This window comes from Neltuma alba, unplaced genomic scaffold, assembly GCF_004799145.2.
Source record: "Neltuma alba isolate B1F8T4 unplaced genomic scaffold, ASM479914v2 tig00005960_pilon, whole genome shotgun sequence".
Lineage (NCBI taxonomy): Eukaryota > Viridiplantae > Streptophyta > Magnoliopsida > Fabales > Fabaceae > Neltuma > Neltuma alba.
This window is the reverse complement of record NW_021634296.1, coordinates 12,407-32,315: the sequence shown is the minus strand read 5'-3', so window position 1 is coordinate 32,315 and position 19,909 is coordinate 12,407. Positions and strand designations below refer to the sequence as shown.

The 19,909-nt window shown below is 33.8% G+C and overlaps 3 protein-coding genes across 5 annotated transcripts; 1 reads left to right on the top strand and 2 right to left on the bottom strand.

The window, feature by feature from the left end:
• Nucleotides 1-2,844: 2,844 nt before the first annotated feature.
• LOC114749146 (uncharacterized) lies at nucleotides 2,845-5,688 on the top strand. Its single transcript, XM_028937635.1, has 2 exons — nucleotides 2,845-3,039; nucleotides 5,315-5,688. The coding sequence occupies exons 1-2, from the start codon at nucleotides 2,880-2,882 to the stop codon at nucleotides 5,398-5,400; spliced, it is 246 nt and encodes an 81-aa protein (XP_028793468.1). The 5' UTR covers nucleotides 2,845-2,879; the 3' UTR covers nucleotides 5,401-5,688.
• Nucleotides 5,689-7,769: 2,081 nt separating this feature from the next.
• On the bottom strand, nucleotides 7,770-9,578 carry LOC114749143 (chaperone protein dnaJ 8, chloroplastic-like). The gene is made up of 3 exons (XM_028937632.1): nucleotides 9,029-9,578; nucleotides 8,752-8,820; nucleotides 7,770-8,159 (listed from the first exon to the last, which is right to left on the bottom strand). Exons 1-3 carry the CDS (start codon nucleotides 9,242-9,244, stop codon nucleotides 7,974-7,976), a joined length of 471 nt encoding a protein of 156 aa, XP_028793465.1. The 5' UTR covers nucleotides 9,245-9,578; the 3' UTR covers nucleotides 7,770-7,973.
• A 1,354-nt stretch (nucleotides 9,579-10,932) lies between these two features.
• Nucleotides 10,933-19,453, bottom strand: LOC114749141 (probable protein phosphatase 2C 21). Of its 3 annotated transcripts, XM_028937630.1 has the most exons (12): nucleotides 19,353-19,453; nucleotides 19,073-19,081; nucleotides 18,778-18,900; nucleotides 17,325-17,388; nucleotides 16,268-16,376; nucleotides 14,786-14,939; nucleotides 13,931-14,056; nucleotides 12,662-12,785; nucleotides 12,446-12,522; nucleotides 12,137-12,189; nucleotides 11,588-11,642; nucleotides 10,933-11,476 (listed from the first exon to the last, which is right to left on the bottom strand). In XM_028937630.1, exons 3-12 carry the CDS (start codon nucleotides 18,892-18,894, stop codon nucleotides 11,249-11,251), a joined length of 1,107 nt encoding a protein of 368 aa, XP_028793463.1. In that variant the 5' UTR covers nucleotides 18,895-18,900; nucleotides 19,073-19,081; nucleotides 19,353-19,453; the 3' UTR covers nucleotides 10,933-11,248. The 3 variants fall into 3 exon arrangements, with proteins under 3 accessions (XP_028793463.1, XP_028793462.1, XP_028793464.1); XM_028937629.1 differs by lacking the exon at nucleotides 19,073-19,081; XM_028937631.1 differs by lacking the exons at nucleotides 10,933-11,476; nucleotides 11,588-11,642; nucleotides 19,073-19,081 and having other exon boundaries at nucleotides 12,133-12,189.
• Nucleotides 19,454-19,909: the final 456 nt, after the last annotated feature.

Here is a 19,909-nt window from a genome sequence, read left to right as displayed (position 1 = left end):
TTTGATTTAAGATTTGTAATTTTCAGTTTTTTTTTCTATCATTCTTCCTAATTTTTTTTTTACCAGCACAAACAAAACATAGCTAGTCTCTTCATTTTGATTTATAAGATATTTTGGAGAAAACAATGTTTAATGTTTTTATTAATGACATTATTATAAAATTACCCTTCAATAATTAAGTCTGAGTTAATCAAGAGTTGGTGTGTCAAGAGTCGTCTTGTTACCTCAACGCCACACCAACACTCCCTTTAAAAATCTGAAATGGTGACATCAAACTCCCAAATGTTATGTAGGACGAGTAATTGTTGTGTGTGGGTCCCCCTTTCCTACAAAGAATTAGATAAGATAGTCCAAACAAATTGTATTTAGGGGTTATGTTAAATAAAAGGCATTTTAAAAAGTTTATATCTCTTTTCCAAAGAAAACTTAGATTTCTTACCAAATGATACTCAGTAGCCTTCACAATTTGTTTCCAAAACATTTTATAAATTAAAAAGGATGGAGCATTCACAAGAATTAAGAAAATAGGTTTCAGTTGCTTAAACTTAATTGATTTGTCTCATTTTCAAAATTTCTTACAAAAGTACCCCTACTTAAATAATGTAGTGTCTACATATTATTTAATAAAGATTAACTTTGGCAAAAGGAAAAAAAAAGTCAACATTAGGTCATTGTTCCATTATATTTTTAGATATCACAAGTTTAAAATATTTCATTTTAGTATCTTGTGACCCAATAACACTAAGCACCTTTTATTGTTGAACAAAGTTTGTGTAGCATCTACACATCATTTAATGATACCTAGAATGCATTATGTAATATTTCTCTCTATTAATAAATATTAATTTTGGCAAAAGAAAAATTAAGGCAACATTCGGTCATTGTTTCATGATATTTTAGATCATCACAAGCTTAAAATATTTCATGTCAGTGTCTTTTGACCCGGTAACACTAGTTACCTTTTACTATTGATCAAAGTTTATGTCACTCGATTAGCAAACCCTTGATCCCATTGTATCTTTGTTGGGACAAACTGAGATAGATAAAAACTTAAAATGGGGGGGGGGGTCTACATTAACAAAATTGAAAGATGCATAATGGTGATCAAAACCGAGCAGGAGCAAGCCAAAAAAAAAAAAAAAAGGCAAACAGAAGTTGGTATTAGTGAAAGAGAAAAGTGCACCACAAAATTGAACCTGCGTGGGAAAAAGAAAAAATTTTGAAACATATGGGGGGGGGGGGGGAATGAAAAATTGAGATAAGGCGAAGATGAGGAAATATGAAACGGGGATAGAGGAAGAGAAGGAGGAAGGCTTGGGTATACCCGGTTTCGTTTTATAAGCAACCCTTGCTGTTATCAACAATTAAATAAAAGAAAGTTTTTATTTTTTATTTTTTTATTAGAGAGATTCTATTTAAAATAATATGCAGCGCTGTAAATAAGTACCCCCTCCGTTCCTTATTATAAGAGACGAATAACTAAATTACGTTGATAAAAAAAACAGTTAAAATTAGTTAAGAACAATTAATGTATAAAAAGTATAATTTTTTTCTAAAAATGCTCTCATTAATAAGGAGAAAGAGCATGAAAGAGAACAAATAAATTATTAAAAGAAAGAGAAGTGAGAGGAAGAGAATATGTGAGTTTGAAACAATAAATATGAGTAAAATAGGAAATCAACACAAAAAAATAAAGACAACTTTTAAGCATATCTTATATATAGAAACATGTCATAAGCATCAAATGTCTCTTATAATAAAGAACGGAGACGGAGGGAGTAGCAAGAACAATAATCATATAAATGCAATTATTTTGCATCATCCTGTTGCATTTACCGTTTTGAGTAAGGCAGGTGATGAAGGGACGATGAGAGAGATCCAAAAGAGATGAAGAGAAATTGAAGGAGAGTGGAAATGCATACTTGAATCAAATGCATAAAAAGGAAACAAATCCGTTTGGGTAATTAGAGATATATAGCGAGCCCATCAGCGACTGCGAGCTAAATGAGACAAAGATGAAGAGTTAGAAAAAGGGTGGGATGCCTTTGGATGAAAAAGAAGAAATGAGGGCAAGAGACGAAAGAAGGAAAGGGAATGATGAGAGAATAAGAATAAGGAAATTTCCAAATTTGAAACTCAGGTATGCATAAATTTGCAGCAAGCCCTGTGCACGATGCTGCTATGAGCAGTGGAATGAGAAGAGCCACAATGAAAGTAACCCTGTACTATTTATCTTTGTTTGTTGTTTATAAAAAATTTTTTAAAAAATGATTGTTGAATTTTAAAATTTCATATAAGTATTGATTACTATACTGAAAAGCAAATGATAATATATTTTTGTAGTAATTCTTAATTTGAAATTTTAAAATTCAACCGTCATTTTTTTTAGAATTTTTTTTTCTTGTTGTTTATGTTGATTAATTGATTTGTTTTGGGCCTTATGTTGATTAATTGATTGATTCTGAAGTTATACCTGTTATGTAATATTATACAACTAGAAATAGAACTAATAACATATATTATATACTTTTTTGTGCAAATTAATTTTTAACAATCAAATGAAAAAACTCTCAATAAACACGTTTCTTAAAATTCAAAATTGTGCTTGCTTTTTTTTCTTGTTGTTTATGTTGATTAAGGGCCTGTTTGGGTATCTTAAAACCGTGGTTTCATAAACACTTTTTCGTAAAACGAGATAATCTCTTTCACGTATTTATTTCGTAATCCGTAAAAATACTTCTGAAACCAAGGTTTGATTTCTATCTACACACATAAGCTCCATAGAAAAAGGGTTCAACTGAGAAAGTAGCATCAGTCAGCCGCTGTGGCGAAGGAGGCGAGGGACACCGGAAGTTAGGGAAAGTCGCGTGAGCGAGAAAATGAGCGGCGACACGAAACCCAACAATGGTGGGAACGTCGGAGGCGGATTTAGGGCAAGGATGGATCACTATCTTTACAGTGGGGACAAGAAGCATGTCATGGTTGGCTTAGCTCTCATCACCGTTGTCTTCGGCGTCCCTTGGTACTACATGAGCAGAGGTTCGCTTCTTAACCCTCCCCCAACTACCTTTAATCATCTTTTGGATCGTAATTTCATTTTTCATGATTTGGGGGAAGTCAATTTTGGAAGTTGTTTGTAGATGGATTTGAATCTTCCTTCATTTCACTTTTGAGGATTGGGACGATTGCCTAAAGAATGAATTTCATTGTTCTGTGACTCTCTGTCTCCTACTTGGAGACACTTCTACTCAGTTTTGGACTGAAATTTATCTATTATGATATCTTTAAGCTTGAATCTTCAGGACTATCTCTTAACTTATTTGTTCTCTCTGTTAGGAGAAGCTAATTCCTTTTGGTTCATTTAGTATTTAGAAATGTGATATTGCCCTGTTGAGATTGAATTTTCGTCTTGTAATATTTCTTTTTCCTTTCTACCCCCTTTCTCCTGGCATAATTGATAGGAATGTTATTACGTACAATTTCAAGGTGCCACAGATGTTACAAGAAATAGGGTTTAAAAGAAATCTTTTTATATGAATGAACCTCAAGGCAATGCTTTCGGTCTTTTAATATGCTAAGCATGCATGTATTTTGAAGTGTTAATCATTTTTAAGCTGCTAATTAGGATGAACCTTTGGCATGGAAGTAGAATTTTGAACTTTGCATTTGCAATCTATATGCTTCAGTACTTGCACTTCTGGATTATGATTGCATAGATCGGTTCCAATTTTCTTGCATGTGAGGCATACTATGAGCATTGAGCATTCATTCTGGGAATCATTATTCATGAATCAACAAAGTGTTGTTCCCTTGGGATTCATGATTCATGAATCAACAAAGTGCTGTTGCCTTCTTACCTTTTCAACTTGTAAGTGCAGTTAGTTAACGAATTTTATGTTTATCATATTAATTCGTAAAATAAATTTGATACCATATACTTTATAAATATAAGGTGCCCGTTTGATGCTAATTTTGAATTTTAATGCTCTTATTGTTCCATCACAAGACAGTCCTTGCCTAATATTTTCTCTGGGCTATCAACTGCTTTCTGTAGATTAAGTGTAAAATTTTTCTATAATTTTTCGTAATCACCCTTAATCAAATTGAGATGAAACAGATTATCAGAGTGGTGAAGAAAGGGAATTAAAATAGGTCATAAACACTTTATAAATTTGTAAAAGATCGTGTATTAAGGACTGAGAATGGATCTTATAAATAGAATTTCTCACATGACAAAGACAGAACTTAAATCAGTGTGAGATGATATTGGTACTATTGGCATCTTTTCATTTTTAAAAACAACATTAAGTACATATGCAACCTAAAAACATACTTGCATGGAGCTGAAATGGATGATTCAGAAATTGTATCCATCCAATATTTGCTGTGGTCTACTATGATTAATCGATTTAGGTATTGTGTATACAAATGGTGCCATGGGGACCTGAAATTGTTAATTCTCAACATGCGTGATGCAGTTTACAAACCATAATGCACTAGGCTTTTCTGTCAACACCCTACAATACACTTGCATCACTTATGAACCTTGCATTATAACCTAATTTGAACTGTATAGGTAAGTAGATTTTTCCCCCCTCAATAGAAGGAGGGACTAAGCCCGGTACAATAAGAAATAAAAAATTCTCTGGGGGAGGGAACCCTAAAACATGCCTGAAGGAGCACATCCCTAATGCAAATTGGGACATCTCTAAAGTAACAAAAGGAAATTTTGTTCTCAAAACCCTGGTGTCCAATCCATCAGCAGATTGGTTATATACTCTTGGAGTTGAGAAGCCAATTCTTCCTCAAAACTGATAAATCTCAAAAATCGTTTAAAGAAAACATCAGCGATATGTACTTTCAGTATAGGATGGTGATGTGTGTGTGTGTTGTTCATGTGTCCGTGCATTGATTACTGCATAGTGGTGCGTGCCTGTTATTCGAAGCTTCTCTCTTGCAAATTATGCGGTTGTTTCTAGTCCTTTTCTCTTAGTTACCACAATTTTGACGAACAAAGAAATATACTACTTGGACCCATTCTATGAACTACACAAACTATCTTGTCCTTAGCAAGTGCTTTCTACTCTTCATGTTTTAGCACTTTCTATAACAAATTAGACATCATGAACAATCATCTCTGAACCTTCACTGATGTTTTCTTTACCTTGTTATGAATTATGGCTGCCTTTAATGTAGCATTCAAAGACGGTTGATTGTTCTGATAATCAAAGAGTTTATCCATGTCCATTGTCGTTCAATACATATACAGCCTACCGAGTCCATTGAACTTATCTGCTCATTTGTTGCCCTGCAGGGACCAAACAGATGTCTCATCAAGACTACTTGGAGAAAGCTGATAAAGCAAGGAGCCAAAGACTCTCATCTGGCTCTGCTAAGTGATCTTATACTGCATTTTTTTATGTAGCTTAATCAATAATATCCCAGTTAGACCACTTAATAGTCAGCGCTTAAAGGCGTTAAAGGCGTGACAATTTTTTATTATATCTCCTTTTTCTTCCTCCGGCTTTTTATACGGCAGAGATGTTCTTCTTTCTTGTCTGTCTTAGTAATGTGGTCCATGTCGCATTTCTCATTGCTTTGTTTGTTTGCTGCTGAAATATGTTGTTCGAGAGTACTGTCCAAATGTCTACACTACACGTCGATATAAAACTTGGAACCTTTGTTGAACGGGTTCAACTTCTTTCCTTTACCACTTCAATCCGCTGCCCCCTGCTGCTTCAAAACCACGCCGTTTTAAAGTTCTCGCCTCGGAATTAAATTGACAGCAGTGTGGAGCATAAAGACAAAGTTGGGAAAGAGTAATTATTTTGTTTTATTTTATTTTTTATGTGAAGACGGAATAACATGAAATTGATAAATTAAAAATATATGTTCTTTTCATTGAAAAGTTAGCTCTTTTATCTGCCAAAAGTGATATATTTATTTGGTATAAAATTATCGCTTTAAATTTAAGGTTTAAGGTTTATTTAGTGTTTTTTAAATGCATTTAATGTCTTAAAATATCTTATCAGTCATCTAATATTATGAAATATTTTTTTTAAAGTGCCCAAACATCTTATACTACCTCCGATTCTAATTATAAGAGTTAGTTGACTAATTTGAGGAGATTAAAAAAGTAAGTTGAGTTAGTTATTTGTCCTAAATAGGTGTTGTCTTTATTAAAATATCTCTGTTAATCAAGTATATTGATTAGAATTATCATTGTTAAAAATGCTACTTTGAAAAAAAAATATATAAATACGAGAGGCAAAGTGAATTTGGGTCTTATATTTAGGATCAAAATAAAAGTCAAATATGGTTTTATATTAAGAATCAGAGGTAGGAGTATTTTTTGGTGTTATTTTGTCCTTAAAGTATCAAGTTGTTAGGTGCATTTTAAGTTACTAGATGAGCTATAAAATACTCGAGTTGTTAGATATATCTAGGAAAATACTTTGGGTATTAGATGAACAACAAAATACTTTGATGATGGACATACTTAGCATCATATGAATTGTAAACCTTTTTTTTAATAAAATTTTAAATTGGAAAAATCCTAAAAAAATAACGGTTGAATTTTAAAATTCTAAATCAGTATTGGTTATTACATTTATTAAAAAAATGACTACATTCAAAAAGCAAATAACAACACAGTTTTGTAGTAATTCCTGATTTGAAATGTTGAATTTCAATAATTTTTTTTTGGGGTTTTCTCTTTTAAATTTATTGGTTGAATTATTTGAATTTACTTTTTTATTTTAGATTTTATATTCAGAACGAAAATTTTCCACCCTTTTTCTGATTTGAAAAGGTCCCAATTAATTTGTTTATGAGAGTTTAAATTGTATCTCAAATTGTTAACACCAAAAAAATTAGAATATTGTTTATTTAATAATTTTCACGGTAAAACTATTTTTAAAATTGTAGTTATTTAAAAAATTTAAATACTCACGTACATTTCTACTGAGGAAAAATTGATAAAGAAAAAAAAAATCGCTCAGGTTGGTTTAAACACATATAAGAAACACCAAATGGGACACCCGAGAGGAAAATTGAACACATGATGTCAATTTCTATGAAGAGAAAAGCCAAACACATTCAAAAAAAAAAGTTATCAAACACCACCTATCACATCTAGAGAGTTAATTGTTGATAGAATAATGTTGTTCATCTAGCCAATCAAACTTGATGCTTTGTTGTATACAACTCATTCCTCAAATGTGTCCATCTAGCTTTCTTTAAGATAAAATACTCAAAATCCGTGGCCCAAAAAAAAAAATTTAAAAACTTTCAGAGCAAGATTTAAATAAAATCATAAAGATAAAAATATAATGCTCTTCTATCATAAATATGATGCAGCAGTCATTTAACTTTAGACATTAATAATTGTGAATTCAGGGGTAATGTCTTGTTCACTTGGTCAGTGTCACCCTTTCAAGCTTCAATAATTTACACGAATAAAATATATTGTTCCTTGACATAATATAGCACCCTGCCTAGCTGATGGATAGACATATCCAAATGAAGAAAATAAAGTATTGATTTTCTTTTTGAATTTCATTCATATATATACAATAAGTCACTTGCTCACTCTGCTTCAATCAATTATTGATCAGATGAGAGTGACTTTCAACCTACCAAGACTATATGCAAACACCAACCACTCCATTCACCTTGATTCAACTTGAATTAGGAATCACACCAGCTACTGGATCCATATGATCGACCCGATTTGACTTGAATGAGCAAAATGCCAACCACCAAAGTGCATCCTACCAGATCGATCCGATCCAATTTGATTTGACTTCAATTAGTAAGGACACCAACCACTAGATACATCTTACCCGGCTTGAATTAGTTGAAGTTCAACATGGCTTCCGAAGATTAAGAGCCACCTAAGGGACGACAACAATATCAACAAATCTTATCTCACTAGGTGGGTTCGGCAGCCACGGGGTATGAGATGGAAATGATCAAATGTAGGGATTGATATGAGATGAGTAGTCACGGATTCCTGCTCCTTCCCATCCCATCCATTCTTCCCATAAATCCCAATCTGGATCGTTCATTCCTCTCGTTGATTCATCAATCCCTCCATCTTCATCATCACCATACATTTCACTTCCATTTGTTCCTCCTCTCAAATTTTCCATTACTACCTGCTTCCATGAATGTTTTCAACATCAGTTATTGATTTTCTTCAAATTCAACCAACCAGAAATGACATGTTCAAATCATAAATTCGACCAATCATAATACTAGAGAGATGTATTAAAAAATGGCAGATCTGTTTCACTTAACCATTTCATCACTGTTTTTCGCCCCAATATTTTATTGTTTTTTTCCAATATCAGTTCCTACAGACCAACTGCAAATTTGTTCAACAATCAGCTTCTATTCACTTTCTCAGCAGCTTCGTTTTTTGACATGAATATAAAACCGCAGATTAGTGAAATCTGATGAATCTCTAGTGATTATGAATATATGCATAAACTGACTGATCTTGTATTCAATCTTATGGTTCTGCAATGAGCAATGAATCGTACATGCCATTGATGCAATATTGAATATTCAAGTCATTACAAAAAGTTATGGCAATCACTGAACAGCCATCGAAGTGGAGAAGGAGCTACTTCAGAAGCAGTAATTTTCATTTTTGTTTTCATATTCCATGTGGTGCAGAGGAATAATAAATACTCAATTCAACGACAGAATTAGAATTCATAGAAAGATGGGAATATGATAACTCACATCATATGCCTCATTGATTTGGTGAAACTGTACCCCACAATTGCTTCCTCTGCAAACGTCCGGATGAAACTGATACACAATTTCAAATCAGCCAATCAATATTACAACTTTTTATAAATCCCAATAAAACCAAGCCCCACATATCGCTGGGACAAATAACTTTAAGCTCAACAAAGAACAATCCAGTTGGAAACCAAATATCAAACGTCACGTCTACATATAACAAAATCTCTAAACTTTGGAATAATATTTACGGCAGAAAGATTAAGGATCAAACCTGCAAAGCAAGCTGTCTAAAAGCTTTCTTAACCTCAGATTCAGAGGCACCAGGCTGGATTCTTAAGGTCTTATAAGGATCCATTACAGAAGAAGAAGAAGAACAAGAAATCTTAACTCTGTTCAAACGTTTCTGCTTCTTTTCACTGTCCTTGAATTGTATCCAGGGAGAACATGACCTATTACCACCAACAACTCCGGCAACAGCAGCAGCCATTGTAACTCGGACAGAAATCTCAAATCTCCAAAATCAGGGAAAAACTCACAAATTCCCAGAAAAACCTTTGGCTATAAATAATAAAGCTATGATCTTTTCTGAAGGAAGATTTTATTTAGAATAGATCAAAGGCCACGCAAGTTGATTTGATCGAGATGGCGGGTTTGAACCCTAAAACGGGGCTTCTTTGAAAACTCAATAATTGAGGAGTGAATCAATGGATAAACAACAAACCCACTAGAATCTAAAGAGAAATGCGAGATATTAAATCGAAGTCGAGAAAATGTGTTGATACTTAAGAGATAAAGAACAAGACTGGACCCTTTATGCGCACATGGATAAAAATTGCTGACGAAGAGAGAGATTCGCGGGCTTTATCCGTTTTGCTTCATTAGTGGTCAGAATTGGACGCGGAAAACTGTTCTTCCGGTTTATTTTGGGGAATATTCTTGTTCGGCCAGAATTTACTGATTCAACCCCTTCAATTGTATCCGGTCAAAAAAAAAAAAAACCCCTTCAATTGTCTGGAATCCTTATCTGTTCAATAAGTAACAAGACAGACAAAATTTGAGAGCGAGAGGGAAAAGATGAACAAAATTTAAGCAATCCTTCTAAATAAGTTGCGTCTATATCTCTTTTTTTTTTAATGATTTGAAATCAAAATAATACTTTCCGGCCTTTATTATAAGTGTTAAATAACTAATTCTCAAATAACAAATTAATTAGTTAAAAATAATAAATAGATTAGAAATATATTTTTATTTTCAAATATGCTCGTGTAATAAATAAAGGAAAAAAAAGGAAAGAGAATGTGAGAAAATGTTATAAGAGAGAGAATGAATAATTAAAGGTAAAATTGAAAAAAAAGTATTAAATATTAAGACAAACACCAAAATTTATAAAATGGATCACACCCCTCCCCCAATTTGAAGCTTATAAATAATACCAGAGGGAGTATAATATTAACAGATTGCATGTAAATGATTTTGTTAAATATGAATTAGTTGTTGATTCTGTATATGTGTGTGTGTATATAATGCTCATTAAATTTTTCAGTGGAAGTGCTCGGGACGCCTTGCCATAATAAGGGGATGTTTGGATATAACCAAACCATGATTTGAAGAATAGTTTCTGGAGAATAGATTCTGGGGAGAATAGATTTTTTGAAAAATAGATTTTGTGAAAAAGTGATTCTGAGAAGTGAGAGTGTTTGGATAGTTGTTACTAAAAGAACTTTTTACATGTACAAATTACTAAAAAAGACATAAGTTAATATGATAATTACAGAAAAAATATATTTTATGACATATTTTAATTTGAAGGAATAAAATTGTTAATAATATTTTTTAGTAACATAATTAATAATATATAAGATAATATAATTAATAAATAATTAATATGTATATATATTATAAGATATAAGACTAAATATATTTATAAAAAAATATGTTTATAAAAAAAACAACAAGATACATATCCTATAGGCTCTCATATTCTCCCTTTTTTTTCCAAAAGCAAAAAATTTTTGCTTTTTCCAAAACCATGGTTTTGGAGCCAAAACCATGGTTTTAGGTTTTTTAAGGGTGTTTGGGAGATTTTTCCCCAAACCATGGTTTGGGTTGGAACCCAAACACCCCCTAGGTGTGGGAAACATCACCGGGGCCAAATTTTTTCTTTTTAAAAACAAAAAAAGAAAAAAAAAAAAAACGACACAGATTAATGACCCCTAAAGTGATTAATCATCCGTGAAACTGCTCACGGTCATGCCCGCTGAATCATTTTTCCATTTCAGTATCCTGAATATCCAAGCTTATGTACAAAAGCAGAACTTTAGAACATACAATTCGCTCTTGAGAATCGACATCATGATTTCTAGATATGAAATGATTCCTCTTCCTTCTAGTGGTTGCTTCAACAGATTAATGGCTATCCGGCCTGACTCAGGCCTAGATTTCTTTTCCACTTAGATTCTGATAAACCTTTTATCAGGCTTGGACGGTTGAGCTAGATTGGTTGGTCTAAACTTCTTTCACCATTAGATGGTTGATTTAGACTCTCATCAGCCTTGCATAGTTGAGCAGATGATGGAGGGTTGTCTGTAACCGGGTCATCTGGACTCGAAGGCTTGAACTGAACCAAGATCATGGTCATGTTGTCACATCCTTCGCCACCAGCCGTAGGCGATAAGCACCGATCAAATACTTTCTCGCAAACTGCAGAGAGTTTATTCTCCTACATAGAATGGGTAAATGTGTTACAACCAGACCATGAGATTTGTACTGTTTTAGTAGGTTTTCTTATCCAGAAAAATACAGCGTCCCGTTAAAAAAAAAAAAAACTTACCGTCTGCAGCTGTAAATGTATAAAATCCACAAGCTGTTGGCTTGACATGCAATCCCTACACAAACATCACGCCCAACGGTAAGGGTTATAGAAGAGGAAGGAGTATCCTATACCAGACTTTAAGAGCTCGCTAGGTTATAATTATAAGAACTATTCTGTTATCAGAAAAGAAAAGAGCAGCCCATCTTGATTTCTTAAATATCCAAGAAACAAAAAGGCAGAATTCTCTGAGAAGAAATGTTCCATAACGAAACAGGACATCAAAATCAGAAAAAATGTTCAGAAAGTAATAGCTGCTAGATCATATGAGAAAGGACATTTTAATTGACTGTTGCTGTCACAACATTATGTTTAATGTGTACTAATAATTTTAGGCGGCTTGCAAAAATGGAAAAAGTTACAAGTACTGAAAATGGTTGTAAAAACATGTATATATCTATTATAGGCATATTGCTATGTAAATGAATTAGATACTGTCCATGGACAAAAGAAGAAATAAATACTGTCAACAGACTTTCTAGAGGACATTTCAGCAACCAAGTAGCTTACCATATCCCATCACACGCTATCACAAGAAACTCATCATCATCGCAAAGCTCAACCTATAGCAGAAAACGTTTTAAAAGTTTGAAGAGTAGAAAATTACAGAAGGAAAAGAAAGTTGTTAGATGACAATAGCAGAACAATATATTAATTCTATGAAATACGTATAATCTTAAATAATGAAATTCACTATTTTTGCTCAGATAAATATAACTTGTATCAATATAACATGACCAGAGGAGCATATCAAATATAATCATTCCAAATCCATCAACCTGTTAATAAAGTATAGCACTATATACTTGCAGTACATACAGAAGTAATATCCGGATCAGCAGTGACAATCTGCTTTTCAGCAGGCAAAAACTTGTTTTGCTTAAATTCCATGTCTCCTGTAACATAAGCAATTTCATACTACAGAAGTTAGGGAGAAAGATGAAATCTAATTGTAGATTAGGTAATAAAAGAGTTTCTCATTGTTTCCTTTGCATCAAGCATTGATAAATCATCATAAAAGGAATTTTGAATTACCAATTGCTCTGGCCAAGTTTAGACTTCCATTAACTCGCCCAACTTGTATGAAACCACCAGCTTTTAGAATCCTATCTCTCTCAACTTCAAGGTCAGGCTTGTGGTCTTTAGATAAATTATGGGCCTACGGATAAAATTTCATGAAAGAATCAGATAACAGAATTATACCAAACAATAGCTATGTTGTAGGCACCAAGTCATAGACAACAAGTAAATTTACATGATTCAGCACAAACCAAATCACATGTATTGGGGGAGAGCGAACAGGAGAAAAGGCAGTCTGGACTCTGAAGAAATATCTGATTTTGAAATCATTTCATGACATAACCATCAAGTGCAAATACATTTCAATGAACACGCTTTTCCAAACTGTTGCAAAATGTAGTCATGACAAAGTTCAAAGTGAGCAAGTGCGAGCTGGACATTCTGCTGCTAATGGCTGGACAAAAATGTAAGTTGGATGTTCAGTTTTGTTGAATGGCTCTAGTTGGCATGGAGGAGTAGATGAAAATGGATCATGGCTTTTGAGCTCCTGCAGTATGCTGAGTGCTAGTCCTCCAGTGATTGCAGAGATTTTTGGAATAGCAAATTTGAGTTATGGTGGGAAAGAGGCTTACGCAAGGTTGAGATTTACATTGATTGTGCTGAAGCAATCAACTTATTTAAAAGAGATCAGTTGCTCCACCAACCTTTTAAAGATATCATCAATTATACAGGAAATATTATCCACACAGACTGGAATATTTCTGTAATGTTTTGTAGAGGGAATCCAATTGCATTGCTGATCGTCTGGCTAAAAAAGGAAATGGTATGCCAAATTCTTCTGGAGTCTTTGATCAGCCACCACCTTTTATTAATGAGGTGGATAATGATGACGATGAGATGTTTTATCTTCTTGGTTTCGTTTTGTATCCTATGTACTGATTTTTTTTAGCTACAATAGTATTCAGCGTTCATTTTTATTTTTAAGAAAAAATGTTGTAACATTATATGTGCATGAAAAATAGTCAATTAACTTGCAATTTTATGGCAACTAAAAACAAATTGTACACAGCAAATTGGCTACCTTTCTGACTTTCTTATTCTTTATATATCTGGTTTCTTCTTCTTACTCTTTATATCCTCTTTCCAAATTAGTACACTCATCAACACCTATTAAAGCATGCATACTTTTTAATATATCATGCACCTATGTCCTCTGTATCCAATATTGCATGCAAATTAGAAATAAAGTAAGAAAAAGAAATACTCAACAAGGAGAGGCAGTACCTGGCCCTTCCTTGATATTACACAGCGAGAATCACCAGCATTTGCAACTACAAGTTGGTTGCCTTGAATGACTGCCACACAAGCTGTGCATCCAGAGCTTGGTCCCGTAAAATCAGAATGCGGTCCCTGTTTTGTATCATTGTACACCCTCAGTTTCAACGGCAAATATTTATCCACTGGGGATCAAGAGGGAATATGCCCAACATGACAACACAATTTTTTTTTTTTTTTGGAAACAGCTGATAAAGACCCCCAGTCTAGAAAATCATTCTAAAAGTAAATTGCTGTCAAATTGCCACATAACATACAAACTATCAACTTATAAATGCATAAAGCTCCACACCCATATGATAGACATTTAGAAAACACTGGAAATAAGCAGAGACATCAAAATATTAGGACACCAAATCCGCAGAGAACCAAATGATTTAAGGAGCACTGGTGGCAATTGGAAATAAATTAGATATTTTTTAGTTTGCTTAGTAAGCAACTCCAACAAAGATGGTCCTGCAAATAACCAAAATGAAATATTAAAATCAAGAGACACTAATCTGTCAACTTCAAACTAAAATGGTTTCAATTCTAGAAATTTTTTCATTCGTCTAAAAAATATTTTTAAAAAATGCCAGAGTGCTCTGAAAAAAAGTGGTTGACAATCCATTCATGTGTTACATATGATAAAACATGGAGCAGATTATTGAAATTTCCAATCCAAAAGTTTATATGCTTAAATGCCATGTTTTTGGGACTAAAATCTTCCCAAAACTGCATGTCCAATAACAGAATAAGTAAATCAAAAAATTAAGGAAAAGAAGAAGTTGCTCAAGTAAAACAAATGCAGTCATTATTTGTTACCTCCTCAAGAACCCAGTCATCAGAATGGTCATTGCCGTCACCGCCCCTTGGAGACCATATAAAGCCCTCTAGCATACCAGACAACTTTTCTATATTATCTCCCAAGACAGCTAACTCTCTCCACCCTCTTTGTCCACGCATCATCTCATCCATTCTGGTTCAGTAGGAAGAAAATGATACATGTGAGTGATAGAGACCAAAACAGAGAGCTAAGAATTCTTTTTCAAAAAAGAATAGTTCTTACAAAGAGCAGGAGAATAAGAAACTCCCTATTATTTGAGATGCTAGAAACCCTACACTGTCCGAGAATTTACCCATACCTCTTCTCAACTTCCCCAAAACTCTATGTGACAGATATAACTGCAACCATTGCCCTACCTAAAACTATCCAAAACTGTTATGCAACACTGCAACAGCCTTACAATTACCAGTCCGCTGCCAAAGCAAGCTGGCACAAGTGATTGTAAAATCCCAAATATCATTTACATATTTACATCTCCCCTTGCGTGTGGGTTCAAATCCCCCCATGACAGCTCAAATCCTGCATTGGCAGCAAATCTAGATTCGGAGATCACCTACCACCCAAGGGCCAATGAGTCTTTGTGTGGAGCCCTGCCGGTGGTATAGGAGTGTCATCCCTAATATTTATCTTTCCCATGAGGGGGGGGGGGGGACCAGTCTGCTGCCAAAGCTGTCGATAAACCACCCAAAATAGCTCCAAAATGCTGGGCCCATTGGTAAGGAAAAATGTGCAACATTTGATTTGACTAAAGTATCTACGTCTGCAATTCATAACCGTATCCCCATTCCAATCATTGTAAGTGCTTAGTAAATTTACGATCTATCAAAATTCTAAATGTGTAACTAGGTTTACCTACGGAGAAAAGAAACCCAAGCAAATTATAAACTCCATTGTTTGATAGAAACCACAATTAAAAGTTCAGATAGATCCTTTTATCAAAGAAGAATCAGATCCAACTGCCTCAAAAATATCATCTAGAAGGCTCTTCACATTCAAGGAGAGACATGTAAATTCAATTTCTTAAGAAATTATTTGTATAATACTGTTAATTTGTACATTCTACACGTAGTATTTGAGTATGAATAATTGACAAATTTGGAAATAATGGAGCTATACTTTTAAAACTTTTACGTAGTATCTATTGAGTATAATGTCAGGTTACATTTTTATTTGCATTGTTAACAATTTTTATAAGCTCTTTGATCTGTTTTGAAACATCTTGAGAGGGGGGAGGGGGTAACAAATGTAAAGATGTTGTTACACATACCACGAAGTATAAGGTGCAACATAGCAGATCATCACGGAAAACAGCGGAACACAATATGATGAGAGTTCAGCCTAGGTCTAGTTAGTAAAAGGCAACTACCTCATGATGCCATCCTTGGGATTTTATAATTAAAGAAAAGAAGTATCGAATATTAACGTAGATCATAAACAAAACACAAAGTTTAAATAATAACCTGAGAAAAGTTTTCTGCAAAGATGTGCCTATATCTCCAGCTACATAAGCTTCATTCTTAAGCACCTGTCGGTGCAGATATTTGGCACAAAATTTAGCAACAGCTTTACCTGAAAAGCAAGAGATTGTACAGAAGACCTCAAAATCATATAGTGGACATAAGTGTGCCGGGCATGTCAACCTACCAAACTAAGCATTTTAGAAAGCTATAATCACTAATCAACAGTAATGAAATCTGAATTCTGAAAATAATTCATAGCAGACAAAGCATACAAAAAATATGGGAAAATGTTTCTTTATTGTTTTCTTTTCATTTAGATTTCTGCTATACAAAATCCAAAACGTGAACCAAAGGCCCCCAGGTTTACTGATACCCAATCAGACCTCAGATGATTAAGAGCGTTATGACACTGTGTGATACAAAGAGGCTGCAAGAATCTCACTTGTCAAAAGTGAAATTACATTAGAGTTAGAATTATAGAAACCAAAATAGCACTGTCTCTGCAAGGAAACTCTTTGAAAAGGATAATTAAATTATCAATTTCTTGCAGAACAAATTCACAAGCACAAAAGAATGGTAGAAGGCAGCCATATTCAGGTGAAGTATTAAAAAATCCAAAATCCCCCCTCCCACTGGCAGTATGAATCTATTCAATAAAGAATGAAAAGATCAATTTTCATGCTGAATCAAGCATTTGATACTCCTCCCTTGAGGCAGCCAGCTTGCTATGCGATGAAAAAGATTTCCTATTTATAGTGGACATAAGCAGCTCCAAATTATAAGAGAAAGGTCTAAATAATTCAAATCACTTCCACTTCAAACAAAATTAATGATAAACAATAAAATATACTACCTCTGGGCCCATTTATAAGAAAACTATAAATTGTTTCTCATATATAGGGCTGGAGATAGCATTTGGTAATGCTGAAAAAAACCTCCCCCAAAAAGTACACAGCCTTCTAAAACTGATAGATTGAAACATTGAATAATTTGAAAAGGATTATATTTTTAATCATTTAACAACCACTGTTAAAAAAATCATAATGAACATACTGACCTCCATGGCCGTCATAAACACCAAAGAAAGATGTTGATTCGTCCAAATTTAGATGGGCTGCATGCTGGCAAGCAATATAAAAGAAGAAAATTTTATATGCACCATCTAATAGATTGTAATTTTGTAGTATAACATTAGACTACTGATTTAGCAATGAACCCAGGCATTTACAGACTATCAACATCATGCCTATGCAAGATTCAATTCAAATGAGAGGCATTTTTCGAGTAAGCACATGTAAAAAATGTGGAACATTTTATACATTATCACGTTTGTAGCAGTAGTTGATTAAGAAATATTATTACTAATATGCAACTAAGATGCGGTCCTTTTGCTCTGTTAATCACAGCATTTTAATGATGGAAAAATTATATGCAAGTTCATAAAACAAACATAAAATCCCATATCTTTTACAAACTTTCCGATGCAATTAATGAAACAGCAAATCAGAAAACTTCTAATCACGAGGAGTTTAATTAGATTTAAAAGAAAAAATGTGTTTAAAGCTTTTAAGCCAAATCCTGTAAATAAGTATTTTGAACGGGTTAAAAAGACATATCTGATCAAGTGTATTGCAAGCTCATTAAATGCCATATAAAAACCCTTCTCAATAGTCAATACAGTTAACAAATCACTCAAAAAACTTACTCTAAGCAGACAGCCTATCTCGAAAATGTATTTACTTTTACCAACAATATATTGTTATATTATAAGAATCATTTTAATAGTACAAGATTGTGTAAATTATAAATGAACCGATTTATTGAGTTATGTAATTAGAATTATAAATCCCAATAATATCATTTAAATCCTATTTATCCTATTTATATCACATTTAAACATTTTCTTATTTATAATTATAAAGACATAACATATTGAGCCTATCTTATCAGATCTTCATATGTACCTTATCAGATCATAAGTTTCATATATCACAGTGCCTTTAATGCACGTGATGAAAACAGAACACCAACAAAAAATCACAGCAAGGACCAGTTAACTGGTAGGATCCAGGCGCATGATCAAAGGATCGATGATAGTAACTAAGCTAGAACAACCTATCTGACTCCAATTTTATCTTACCAGGAAAAAAATAATTTTTCCCAATTTTCTAGCAAGTTCAGATTAATACTATTTCAGCCACAATGAATTAAATTGTCAATCGACCTCAGGATTTTCCTTTTCTTCTCCACTTGATTAGTAGGTCACTGGTAAGACAGGTTCTAAACCCACTATACTTTCTCCATGAACTTGATTTATGTTCAAGAAAAGGAAAATCCAAACTCATAATCGAGGCAATTAACAATTAAACATTACCATATGATATACCATGTCAAAAGGGCGGACAAGAAGCAATGGAGCATGCAGTTACACGTTGAAAACAAAAACACATTCTCATACAGAAATAGCAACTGCTATTTCATGAAATTAAACGAGTCAAGGGAGTGCTTACAGCATCTTCCATGGTAGCACGCCAACCCTGCATGGAAGACAAACCGTAGCGAAGCCTGTCATTCTCACCATCATCAGAAGCCTTATCTGTTTTCGGGGCGCTGAGGTAAATTCCCATCTTTAACTGCAACCAAAACGGAGTAAGTGAGTAACAAGGAATTAGACGCAGACTCAGCAAGAAGATTACTATGGATCCGCTCTGCTTTATTTTTCTGTTTAAAAAACCAACAAAAGAAATTCCAGTGCCCCAATATTCAAGCAGCGACTTAATTGCCAATCACTTGTTCAAATCAAACCAAGCAATCCTATATCCAAGATATCTAAAGCCTCAGAATCTCAAAAACAAGATTTTTCCACAAAAGAAAACAAAGGAAACGAATAGGCATTAGGCAGGAAATATAAATGTCAGAAGATCAATTCCAGCATCCAATCCATAAAAAAATCGAACTTCAGAACGCCAATGACTGAAATCACCATGTACAAACAAAGAAAGCTTTCACAATAAATCAAAATGAAAAAGGGGAAAAGCACAATTAAGAGTTCTAGGGTTCTAAGAAGAGAAGGGAGTAGGCATACAGAGTAAGCGATCTATCTTTCAGGTGAAAAGATGAAACAAAATGAATGATCCCAAACAGTTTCAGTTGCTCTGGCTCTGACGTCGGAGAAGTAGTTTTGTGCTAAACCAGCGGCTCCCACGCGCCGTGCACGTGCCCCTTTTTTGGGTCCCAAAAAGAAGTCATTTTCTTCATAAATATCCTATCCAAAACTTCTCTCAATCTTTTTTTTTTTTTTTGAGATAAAAAGATTTCTCGTCCGGGCAGCGGTAAGGCAGTAAAACATTACTAATGAACACGGAATGGCTAGAAATATTATAGGGAAAATTACTGTAGAGTCTCACAGAAGAGAATTTACTACTGAAAGGTCCCATGAAATCATAAAATATATATGAGGTCCCAAGGGACTTTATAGCAAAAAATTTCAAACGTGCAATTACTTTCTTGCCCTTCTGATTAAAGAAAGAAACTGAAGCACACGATTGAGAGAAAAACTCCTATCAGTTGTCATCTTCATGAAATCCGCCGCCGTCTCATTCGTGTCCATCCTTGTGTGCTCCGACAGCTTCAATCTCTGGC